At 45.3% G+C, this 12,891-nt stretch overlaps 1 protein-coding gene across 4 annotated transcripts in view; it reads right to left on the minus strand.

Annotated features, from left to right (window-relative positions):
- Positions 1–12,891, minus strand: part of YTHDC2 (YTH N6-methyladenosine RNA binding protein C2) — a 999,369-nt gene that overhangs the window by 400,672 nt on the left and 585,806 nt on the right. For all 4 annotated transcript variants that reach the window (XM_069226524.1, XM_069226522.1, XM_069226518.1 and 1 more), the window contains exons 20-21: positions 7,057–7,176; positions 6,694–6,966 (exon numbers count right to left, since the gene is read on the minus strand). In XM_069226524.1, the coding sequence (XP_069082625.1) occupies positions 6,694–6,966; positions 7,057–7,176 (393 nt within the window). The remainder of the gene's footprint in view (positions 1–6,693; positions 6,967–7,056; positions 7,177–12,891) is intronic.

The following is a 12,891-nucleotide window of genomic DNA, read 5'->3' on the forward strand; positions in this document are numbered from 1 at the left end:
GGCGGAGGCATTGCGTAATTGGCTACAAGGCTGGTCGCTAACAGATATCTGGCGTGCAAATGAGATTAGATCATATTGTATGTACCACATCAGTGCAGACACAGATATCACAAGCCACGTATTTAGGGAAAACACTGTCAGACCATAACCCCTCAGAGATAACACTACTATGGGGACGACAGTCTACACCGGTCACCACATGGCGCCTACAACCATCACTACTAGAAGATGATATTTTAAAAAACGAAATATCCCAAACGATCACAAACTTCTTCACCGACAACACTGGCTCAGCTTCCTCCCCATTGCTTGAATGGGAAGCAATCAAGGTAGTGGTAAAGGGAGTGGTGATGGGAGCGACATCAGGAATACGTAAAGTACTAACCAGAGAATTAATGCTAATAGAAAATAGACTGCACACACTAGAAAAAGAAAAGATACTACAACCCTCAAAGGCTCAACAATTACAAGAAGCAAGGGCCGAACATACAGAGCTCGTAGAAAGATTACGGAAAATAGACTATGTAAAATACCGAGAACGCACACACAGTGAAGGAGATAAAGCAGGAACGCTACTGGCACGCTTAATAAAAACTGAACCATCACCCACTCATATTCTCCAGATTGTCACGCCACAGCGAGATAAAATAACTACGCAATTAGGGATAAATAAAGCATTCCATGATTACTACACAACCTTATACTCAGCCCCCTCAGCTATCAATCAAGCTGAGATGGATTCCTTTTTCGCTGACATTACATTACCAACACTAACAGAAGAGGCTAAACTGCAATTAAGCGTGCAGATAACACAAGACGAGATAAGAGAAACAATTAAGAGTATGGCGTGGAATAAAGCACCGGGCTGAGATGGGCTACCTTCCGAATTTTACTCCCTCTACTGTTCACAGCTTGCCCACAGTTAGAAAAATTATATTATGCCTCCTTACAGCATGGAGTCCTCCCAGACATGACCAAGCAGGCAATAGTCGCCTCCCTATTAAAACCTGGGAAAGCCACAACTGATACATCATCCAATAGACCCTTGTCTTTGCTAAATACAGAATACAAAATACTAGCGAAAATATTAGCGCAAAGACTACTTAATTTTGTAGATGGCCTAATACACACAGACCAGTGCGGATTTTTTCCGTCCCGTAATACCTCCCTAAATATCCGTTGACTGTATCATGTAATGGATGCTGCTGGGGGACGATATCCACATGCAGGATGCCTATCACTGGACCTCCGGCAGGCATTCGACTCCCTGAGTTGGGAATTTATGTTTAAAGAGCTAGAAAAGTTTGGTATCCCCGACTACATATGCTGGGTTCAGCTATTATACACTTACCCGACAGCAAGGGCACGCCCTGGACAGAACATCTCAGATACTTACCAGGTACACCAGACAGGGATACCCACTATCCCCCTTGCTGTTCATTATGGCGATAGAACCACTAGCACACCGGCTAAGGCAAGACGGTATAGACTGGGGAATAGATACACTTAGAACAATTCACTCGGTATCACTATATGCTGATGATATTATCTTATATGTAAAAGATATGGGGAGGAATCTGGACTCTATAGAACAAATATTCCAAAAATTCACACCACTATCAGGACTAGCTATAAACTTTTTAAAATCAGTAGCGTTTTCCCTTGCTGGTCCAGACCCGAGAAACACAGTACCATTCGGCGACGTACAGCTACAAATAGCTGCAGACACATTCCGATACCTCGGCATACAAATTTATCGGACCCCAGCGGATCTATTGGAAGGTAACTTACAAAAAGCGGTGGCTTCACTTAAATCGCAGAAACAATTTTGGACATCACTGCCAATCTCAGTTGCAGGCAGGCTCGCTCTGGCCAAAATGGTAATACTACCCCGCTTGTTATATTATTTCATGAATTTACTGGTGAGAATCCCAGAAATACACTTCAAGACACTCCACTCGATGTTGGTTGACCTGATTTGGGGACAGGGTAGACGCTGTATCGGCTTGACCAAACTGCAGATGCCTGTAGATAGAGGTGGTATGGGCGCACCAGACTTTAAGGCATACTGTATTGCAGGTCAACTACAATGGCTAGCATACTGGCTGGCTGGACGAAATTTACAAGAAATAGAGTACAACCAAGACATGTTAGATAGGGGTGGTGTACACTCCTTGTTATGTCCTAGCTCCCAGGCCCCGGAGAAACTACCACTCTTATTGCAAATAGCACTGCAATATTGGAAAACTACTCTCAAATATACAACTAAAACGACTCCGTACTCTCCCAATATCCCATTACTGGGATTACCAGTGAACACAGGCATACTGACCCAACGTCAACTACAGAAGTGGTCACAAGAGGGAGTGGACACGGTTGGGTCATTATTTAAAGAGCAGCACTTATTAGTACACATGGACTATATACATGAGCACAACCTGACACCGTCGCTCTTTCTTCTACATGCTACCATAATACACTATATCAAAACACACTGGGCCCAGGAGAGTAAAGAACCACCCACACATGAACTTGTAAGCACTATGGGGGTCATTCTGACCCCGGCGGTCCTTGACCGCCGGGGCCAGGGTCGGCGGGAGCACCGCCAACAGGCTGGCGGTGCCCCGCAGGGCATTCTGACCGCGGTCAGAACAGGAAAACCGGCGGTCTCCCGCCGGTTTTCCGCTGCCCTGCTGAATCCTCCATGGCGGCGCAGCTTGCTGCGCCGCCATGGGGATTCAGACACCACATACCGCCATCCTGTTCCTGGCGGTTCGCCCGCCAGGAACAGGATGGCGGTATGGGGTGTCGTGGGGCCCCTGGGGGCCCCTGCAGTGCCCATGCCATTGGCATGGGCACTGCAGGGGCCCCCGTAAGAGGGCCCCACAAAGTATTTCAGTGTCTGCTCAGCAGACACTGAAATACGCGACGGGTGCAACTGCACCCGTCGCACCTTCCCACTCTGCCGGCTCCATTCGGAGCCGGCTTCCTCGTGGGAAGGGGGTTTCCCGCTGGGCTGGCGGGCGGCCTTCTGGCGGTCGCCCGCCAGCCCAGCGGGAAACACAGAATAACCGCAGCGGTCTCCTGACCGCAGTGCGGTATTCTGGAGGGGGGAACTCTGGCGGGCGGCCTCCGCCGCCCGCCAGGGTTAGAATGACCCCCTATATATACAGTAGGGAATGGTAGACACTTAATCAAATGGATATACCGCAGGATGAGGATTCACTAATCAATGCCCCTAACCAAGCTGAAGACTAAACGGGAGACAGATATTGGCAGAGAACTATCTGAGGAGGAGTGGGAGGCAATACCGAGATATCCTAGTCAAATACCACGCAATACTAGATTCAAATTTATACAGTATGCCATACTACACAGGGCATATTTCACACCACACAAGATACACTTGCTATACCCCGAAGCATCATTGGGATGCCCGAGATGCGGTGCTGATGAAGCTGAACTATTAAATATGCTTTGGAGTTGCCCTGCCATCGCTCAATATTGGAATGGGGTAATAACAGTTTTAGAGAAAATGACAGGTACCCCTATGTGTCAGACAATGGAAGCTTGCTTGCTGGGTTTGCTCCCATGTTCAAAGAAAGGAAAAGCACTCCCACGACTAATAAATTTAGCACTAATACTGGCAAAACGCTTATTAACTAAACGCTGGAAAGCCACGGCGCCCCCCCGAGTGTCGCAGTGGTGTGTAGAAATGATGGAGTGGGGAAAGGCAAAAAGTACAGCTCTTAAGAGAGAGGAAGGGAAGGGACTGAGAAATTACCCTTTAGCTGACGAATGGGACGAAATATTAGAGAACTTTGTAACAATTTGCAGAACAGAAGGAATACAGATTACTATATAGAGAAGTTGGTATTTAAACACAAAAATAATGTATACCGAAAACTGGATTCTGAGATACTCCCTCTGCCAACCAAACAATAATAGAGTAAAAACAGATGATTTTATCGACGCCATATATACCCTAAAACAGTCATACACGACATAATCTCCTAAAATATAATTAACAAAGGTGGTCAAAGAAATGTTACTGTCCTGATCCTTCCTAAAAAAGATTGATGATGTCAAGTTAAGGTTAAGTTTCAAAGTTAAAGTTCTAAATTAAAACCGTGAAACATAAGAACATGATGATTAAGAGCTTCATACAATGCAAGAAGAATACACGCTGAATCATAAATGAAAAACTTGTACTGTGTTATGCATGTAATCCTTTATTATCGACATGAAATACTATCTCCTAAAGCCAATTGAACAAACAGCATGATGTAATTTATGACCATATGTCTGTGCAAATGTCTAATGTATCTTATGCGTATTCTTAAAAATGCCAATAAAAAGATGTTAAAAAAAAAAACTAGCCAAAACATTAATGATGCTTCAGTGAACAATGAATTTCCAATTATTGCACGTCGAATGATTGTAAATGAGGAGTTGGTTTCTGCAGATATATATTCAAAAGGTACGGGCATACTTTTCAGGAACTTAACAGCAAATTGGGGAAAGCTGATCTTCATGTTGTGCCATATGTTGAGTGGGCTGTTTGAAATGGTTCCAATCAAGTCACTGTATTGTCAAATGACACAGATGATATTATTGTGCTACTTAGATTTGTTGCAATGTTCATAAGTCAAGCACTTTCAGAGTTATGGATAAGTTATGGAACAGATGAGAAAAGACACTTAGGGCCTCAATACCACTCACAGTGACGGTTGTACTGCTGCACTCCAGGAGGTCTGACCGCAACATTATGACCCCGGCGGTCGGACCGCCGTGCCCTCCAGGAACATGGTTCCCAACAGGCTGACGGCGGTCCGACTAATAGTCAGTCACGACGGCGCTAAACCCAGTGCCACCTTGCTGATCACGACTCCTGTTTCCGACAGACTTTCCATGGAGGGGACCCCGCCATGGAATGGCTGGCAGAAATACACTGCAAGGGGCACCTCTGCCCAGCACCCTCGAAATGTGCACCGATTGTAGTGCAGACAGTGCACATTTCGAGGGTGCTGGTGTGCTATAGTATTGTCCCTGGCTCCTTTAAGGGAGCTGAGACCAATACTTTAGCACTGTTCCCGCCAGTCAACCCCACAGGAACATTGTAATACGATGGAGGTGGGGGGGTGAGCCACTAGCTTCACTGTGGCGTGCTCCACCCGGCTTTGGGGGTCCCATGGTGAGAATGTCAAAGTTGTAATGAGACCCTTAATCTTGATTCATATTCTGTACAAGAAACTTAACCCAGAGATGCCCAGTGTTCTTATCAAGGCATATATACTTACAGTGGTGAAGACACTATGAGCAAAATTGGAACTAAGCTTGGAGCTTTAACTGCTGAATCTGTGAAGTTTCCAAAAGGATTTGCTGAGACAGAAGAAGAATGTGACTTTAAAGACATAGAAAAATACCTTGTGTGTGTGTGTGGAAAATAAGTTCTGACTGTCACACATTTGACGATCTTCTGTACAGTTCAAGAAATCAGTCCTGCCAAGTGACCTTCCACAAACATCCTATTCTGTGCGTGCACATATTAAAAGAGCGTTCTACCTAATCAGAAGATGCGTAAAATGTTTTGGATTATGCATATATAGAGGAAGATCTGTGTGAATATGGTTGAGAAGATATTGATTGGGTGCTAAAACCTATTAAATTTTTAAAGCCCACAGAAGTTACATGTACTTCCAAAACGTGCTACAAAAATTGATGCCCCTGTTTACAAGCTCTTCTCAAAATGTTCAACATTCTGCAAATGTACCACGAATGATTGTCGATACAAATAAAGTGAACTATGAAAATTTAACATTATTATTATAAACATTGTTCTTCACATTCAGATCATAAACATTATTAGGTGTATACATAAAAGTATTAAAACCATTATTATTTGTTTCATTTCTATATAGGTCTCTTCTTCCTCCATTATAGACACCATTTGGAAAATGGCTGAAGGGTTGCTCTGAGGAGTTATTTTCTGTCTCTATAAGACTACTTGACCCCTAAAGCCTATGTTTTGACACCAAAATGAAGTAAATAGGTCTCATGGTTCCTGAAATATTACATTATCACTGCAACACATTTTAAAATGTCGCACAGAAAAATTCATCACGTATCATCAATATCTACTCAAGCTAAATTACTTCCCTAATGATGCAAAAACATAAATCAAAAATGAAAATTTCCTGACAAGAATTTTTTTATGGTGGTATATCAGGAGGCCAGGATTATTCCCCCTCCCTCAGCTGGCGTATCCAGTATGCACTTGGCTTCTCCAATTCAACTGCAGCCCTGAATGATTCCCAAAATTGTTAAGGGCGCTTACATCCACTATTAATATACATATTTCACAGGAACAATATCTTGTCATCTACGTATAAGGATATATAATAAGAGTCGGGGAATGCAGCAATAACTCTAACACATTTCATGCATTTGAGTCTCATCTATTCATCTCTGATTATGCCTTTAATTACTTTTTACTTGTGGATGTCCAGTTTCAGCACCAGTAGCATTTGATTTTGTTCCACACTTGCAAACCTTTTAACACCGTTCTTGAATCTTTCAAGGGTGCTTAGCTTCCCTTACATAACAAAGCTGGTTATATGAAGTATCATTTTAAAATGGGTGGTTATTCCCACATTTCAAATATAATTATTTACATAAAAGCAAGTAGAATACCTGAAAAGCTCTGAGTAAAGCCATATGGTCACTAAATGTTCCGGCTGTAAAGCGCTTTCTGCAAAGCATAGCAGCTCGTTTCTGTGATGCCTGTGTAGGCAAGACAAACGGATCTCGGTACGCCAATGTGCAAGCAATGGTAAGGATAGGATCCAGACATTTCAGAACTACAGCACAAAGCACCATTTTGCCCAGGTGTGGCTCCACGGGCAAGTCTGCAAGATGATATCCGAGTTCCGTTAGATCCTCCCAAGTATCCATAGCATCTATAGTCTGAAGCAGAAAACTGGTTTTAGTTTCATTAGAAAGTTATGTCTGAGAACTACAACCCCCCCAAACCCCTACACCACCTATGACACTTACCTTCAGCATCTGTACAGCATTCCTGACTATTAAAGAGGGAGGCGGTTCCGGGGCTTTCATAAGAAAATCCGCAATTGGGCAGTTAATAGGTGCAAGCAGTTTTGTGTGCAAACACAGTTCCTAAAGATCAGAAACAAAATGTAGCGTTTAAGGCAGCAAAAACGACTCCTTTCACTGAACTTTTAATTAATGATTTTTAGGCGTTTGCTCTGATCACCATATTGACCAGAGGGGGGGATGTTGGCAGTATGACAAATTAAACACAGAATCCAAACAGATGATATTAAAAAGAGCACATACGTGTAATGTTTTTTATTCTTAACACATTTCTTTTGAGGACATTTGGGTGCAACTGAATAGTGCTGACAGGAAAACACAGACTTCGGTTGAGTCCACTGAAGTGGCATTGTCCTACACCAGTGTGAGAGGCCGCCGATGAAGAAGCATGCCACGATAAGTTGTGGGTTAGAAAATCTCTTAAATATTCTTTATAAACTGGAGCAATGGTTTCCTAATTGATGTAGCACAAGTGGGACCTTACTTTTTAGTACTCATAGTACTCAAGCACTTTGTGTGATAAGATTGTTAACTTTAGGAGGACAAACTTGACTGTATACCTCTTGACTCTCCTGTGGGAATTGAGGAAACATCTGAAACGTCCTGATGCGGAAAAGAACACAGAATCAGAATTGTATTTAGCCATGTATTCTAGTACAACAAACACTGGCAATGCCAATAAGATTCCTATGAATGAAAGTGCCTTTTGTATCATTGATGAGTTTAACGACTGAAGAAGTCATCATACATGCACTCTGTCATTCACTATTGCACTCTTGCATCCCCTCATCCATCCATTGAGTCATTCTTGCATTTACCCTCTGACACAACTAAAATTAAACACTCAACACATGCAAGATAAATTAAAAGTTTAAAAGTAGAGTAAATTAAACATGCTACCACCTAAACAAGGAGGCATGCCTGCAATAACGAAAACATAGCAGCGGGCGTCCATCTTGCTGAGGTACTGTATAGAGTGTATTGTTATTTTAATGTTTCAGCCTGGGTGCCTGTAACAAGGACCATTCGGAGAAGTACAATCCTTCCAACATTGCCGCCATCAGAAGCCAATACAGTGGGTGCACTGTCATACAGACGCTGCGTACCAGTGCATCATGACGTATTCCTCCAGCCTGTGGTAAGAGAGAGGGCAGACAAGGAAATGATGGAGTGGGAAAAAGACGCCAGACAGGAGAAGAGGTGTGGTGAACAGGAGAAGAGAAGATGGGAGAAACCACCAGCTGACTGCCCATGGATCCAGGACGACAAAGGAGAGAGACAGAAGGAACCTCCACGCACCAAAGAAGTCTGGGGAAGAAACAGGGAGGCAACCCAGGAGATACCAGAGAGCAGGCCACTGTGCAGAGAGAATGAACCACCAGACAACCCCAGCAGTCCAGGGAAGGTAGGCGCTGAGATCCCTTGTGCTAAGACCCAAGGCCCGGGCTGTAGTTACAGGCAAGTGACTTTGTAATATGCATGTGAGTGGTATTGAGCAAACTGGAGACTTGGCCTGTCCCAAAAAGAATCCCCTACTACTGCACCAGCTAGCATTGGTACAGCCAGTCGTCCAGGTGGGATCTACAGTGTGCCCAGAGCAAATCAGGTTTCACACTGAAGCTACATTAGACTTTGAGGGTGGGGAAAATGTTGCCATTCTTGCTGTCTGGCCCCCTAACATGAACAAATACAGACAGCATCCCTTTATTAATGGGAGCAGAGTAGAAGCCCTGAGGGATACAGGTTCCAGTGTCACCATGGTGACAGAAGAAGTGGCTTCCCCAGGACAGTACTTGGCTGGACAAACATATCCAGTTATCACTGCTGATAATGTAACTAAGGTCCATCCCATGGCTATGGTGACCTTAGAAAGGGGAGGGGTTACTGGCCTGAAACAGGTAGTGGTCTCTTCGGCAATCCCAGTTGAATGTCTGCTAGGGAATTACCTGGAGCACTCAGTGTGGGCTGAGGTCGAACTCAAAACCCATGCAGTCATGCTGGGAATCCCTGAGATGGTGTGTGAGAAGACCAGAGCACAGAGCCAAGCAAAGGGTGAAAATGAAGTGTTGGGAGCCTGGAATGATGGCCCAACCTTCAAAAAGAAAGGGCAAGAAGTCTAGGGAACCAGCTTCTAAAACAGCAAAAAGCTCATGACACCTCTTCCCAGAAAGAGGACGTAGCCACCCCAGTTGAAAATGAGCCCATGGAAATTGAAACTTACCAGGTTGAGTTCTTGGGCCAAGGGAGACCCTCGAGGGAACAGCTGTGCCAAGGACAGAGACCCTTTCCTACTCTTCAAGACCTGCAACAGCAAGCTACTGCACAGGAGAAGGGAGATGTCAGTGGCTCCCACAGGGTCTATTCCGAGGAGGGACACTTGTACACCGAGTCCAGAAACCCCATAACCGGTGCCACCAGGCCAGTGGTAGTACATCAGCAGTTCCCAGGAATTCATCCTCACACAAGCCCATGACATTCCCCTAGCTGGGCATCTAGGCCAAACCAAAACTTGGGATAGGTTAGTCAGCCATTCCTATTAGCCTAATATGTCACAAAAGGTGAAGGACTTTTGCAGCTCCAGTCTCACCTGCCAAGCCAGTGGTAAGGCAGGTGGCAACCCAAAGGCCCCCCTAATTCCACTACCAGTGGTGGGGGCTCCTTTGAAAGGGTTGGTGTGGACATAATGGGTCCACTTAAACCACCCACAGCCTCAGAAAACCAATATATACCGGCAGTAGTAGATCATACTACCAGGTATCCTGAAGCATTGTCCCTTAGGTCTAATACATCCCCTGCAGTAGTCAAAGACCTCATTGGTGCCTTTACCAGAGTTGGGTTTCCTAAGGAGGTGGTTTCTGACGGAGGTGCCAATTTCATGTCAGCTTACCTGAAATACATGTGGAATGAGTATGTGGTGACCTACAAGTTCAGCACACCACACCATCCACAAACCAATTGACTAGTTGAAAGGTTCAACAAGATATTGAAGGGCATGATCATGGGGTTCACTGAAAAACTCAAAAGGAGATGGGATGTCCTTTTGCTACGCCTGCTTTTCGCCTAAAGAGAGGTGCCATAGAAGGGAATAGGGTTTCCCCCTTTGAACTTGTGTTTGGCCATTCTGCTAGAGGGTCACATGCTCTTGTGAAAGAGGGTTGGAAGAGACCTCTCCGAGAGTCAGATGTGGTGGACTATGTACTAGGCCTATGTTCCAGGATGGAAGTGCACATGGAGAAAACATCCAAAAACCTTGAAGCCAGCCAACAGCTCGAGAAGCAGTGGTATGACCAAAAGGCTGCACTGTTGGAGTTCACACCAGGGAAAAAGGTGTAGGTTCTGGATCCTGTGGCTCCATGGGCACTTCAGGACAGGTGGAGCGGCCATTACCCTATCCTTGAGAAGAAAAGTGATGTTACCTACTTAGTAGACCTGGGCACTAGCAGGATACCCAAGAGGGTGATCCTTGTGATCCGCCTTAAGCTTTTCTCTTACAGGGCACAGCCATGCTGAAGGTTACTGATGAGGGCCAGGAAGCAGACAGTGAACCTCTACCTCACCTCCTCTCTAGCGGTCCTAAATATGGGTGAGTTGATGGATTTATCCACTCACACACCCTCAATGGCCCAACAGCAGGCTGACTGCAGGCAAGTCCTGCAGCAGTATGCAGGGCTCTTCTCCTTAACTCATGGACAGAGACACTGGTGTGCCCATGATGTGGCCATTGGGGACAGCTTGCCTGTCAAGTCTAATATTTATCAGCAGTTTGACCAAGTTAAAGACAGCATCAAAATTGAAGTCAACAAGATGCTGGATTTAGGGGATATTGAACCCTCAGACAGCCCCTGGGCTAGTCCAGTGGTCTTAGTACAAAGTCTCATCCCCAGGGTGGAAAGAAATAAATTAGGTTTTGTGTGGACCACAGAGGTCTCAATTCTGTCACCAAGACAGAAGCTCACCCCATACCCAGGGCTGACGAGTTGATAGACAAAGTAGGTGCAGCAAAGTTTCTCAGTACTTTTGACCTGACTGCAAGGTACTGGCAAATTCACATGGCACCAGGAGCAAAAACAAAATATAGCATTTTCCACACCTGATGGGCATCATCAGTTCACTGATATGCCTTTTAATTTTAAGAAACCCCCTGCCACCTTCCAAAGGTTGGTGAATCAAGTCATTGCTGGACTGGAGTCCTTTAGTGCAGCATACATAGATAACATTGCTATCTTTAGCTCCACCTGGCAGGACCACCTGGTCCAACTTGGGAAGGTTTTGCAGGCCTCACTATTAAGGCATCCAAATGCCAGATAGGGCAGGGCACTGTTGTATACTTGGGCCACCTTCAAAGTAGAGGACAAGTGCAACCCTTACAGCCCAGGATCCAGACAACTGAGGACTGGAGAGCTCCTACTACCCAGACTCATGTCAGGGCATTCTTTGGCTTAGCTGGGTATTACAGGAGATTCATGAAGGGATAAGGGTCCATTGTGACCGCCCTCACAGAACTCACCTCCAAAAGGATGCTCAGAAAAGTATACTGAACAGTTAGTTGTCAAAAGGCCTTTGACACCCTGAAGGAGACACTGTGCTCAGCACCATTTCTCAAAGCTCCAGACAACTCTAAGCAGTTCACTGTGCAGACACATTCCTCTGAACATGGGATAGGAGCAGTCCTGTCCCAAACCAACAATGATGGCCATAACCAGTCTGTTGCTTTTATTAGCACGAGGTTGCTCCCCAGAGAAAAGCGTTGGAGTGCCATTATGAGGGAGGCCTTTGCTGTGGTTTGGTCCTCAAAGAAGTTGAGACCATACTTGTTTGGTACTCACTTCATTGTTCAAACTGACCACAGACCTTTCAGATGGCTTATGTAGATGAAAGGTGAAAACCCTAAACCCTTGAGGTGGTATATCTTCCTACAGGGAACGGACTTTACAGTTGACTGCCCATGCCAATCCAGATGGACTTTCCATGTTCCTCCACTTATATAATGAAGACTCTCTTGGGAAAGGTTTGCCTCATCCTCTTTCGTTTGGGAGGTGGTTGTGTAGGAAAGTGCCCCTTTTGGCATGGTTACCCCCACCCCCACATACACTTTTTGCCTGATATCTGACGCTAACCTGACGGAGTGTGTGCTGGGACCCTGCTAACCACACCTGTGTTCTTTCTCTAAACTGTACCATTGCTTTCACAACTGGCACACAACTAAGTCAATTGTAAAAGGTACCAGTGGTACCAAGGACCCTGTGGCCAGGGACGGTCTCTAAGGGCTGCAGCATATTTTGTGTCACCATTAGGGACCCCTCACAGACACATACACACTGGCATGGCAGATTCTGTGTTTTGGTGGGGAGAAAAAGGTAAAGTCGACATGGCATCCCTTCCTGGGTGCCATGCCCACGAACTACTGCGTGTGGCATAGGTAAGTCACCCTTTTAGCAGGCCTTACAGCCCTAAGGCAGGGTGCACTACACTACAGATGAGGGCATAACTGCATGAGCAATATGCCCCTACAGTGTCTAAGTCCATTCTTAGACCCTGTAAGTGCAGTGTAGTCCTACTGAGTAAATGGGCTGCGAGTTTGTCATTACGAACCCCACAGCTCCATGATGGCTCACTGAAGACTGAGAAGTTTGGTATCAAACCTCTCAGCTCAATAAACCCACATTGATGCTGGTGTTGGATTTATTGTAAAATGCACACAGAAGGCATCTTAGAGATGCCCCCTGAAATTCACCCAACTCTCCAGTGTGTGGCTGACCGGTCAATGCCAGCATGCCA

The sequence above is a fragment of the Pleurodeles waltl genome, chromosome 1_1 (genome assembly GCF_031143425.1).
Source record: "Pleurodeles waltl isolate 20211129_DDA chromosome 1_1, aPleWal1.hap1.20221129, whole genome shotgun sequence".
Taxonomy (NCBI): domain Eukaryota; kingdom Metazoa; phylum Chordata; class Amphibia; order Caudata; family Salamandridae; genus Pleurodeles; species Pleurodeles waltl.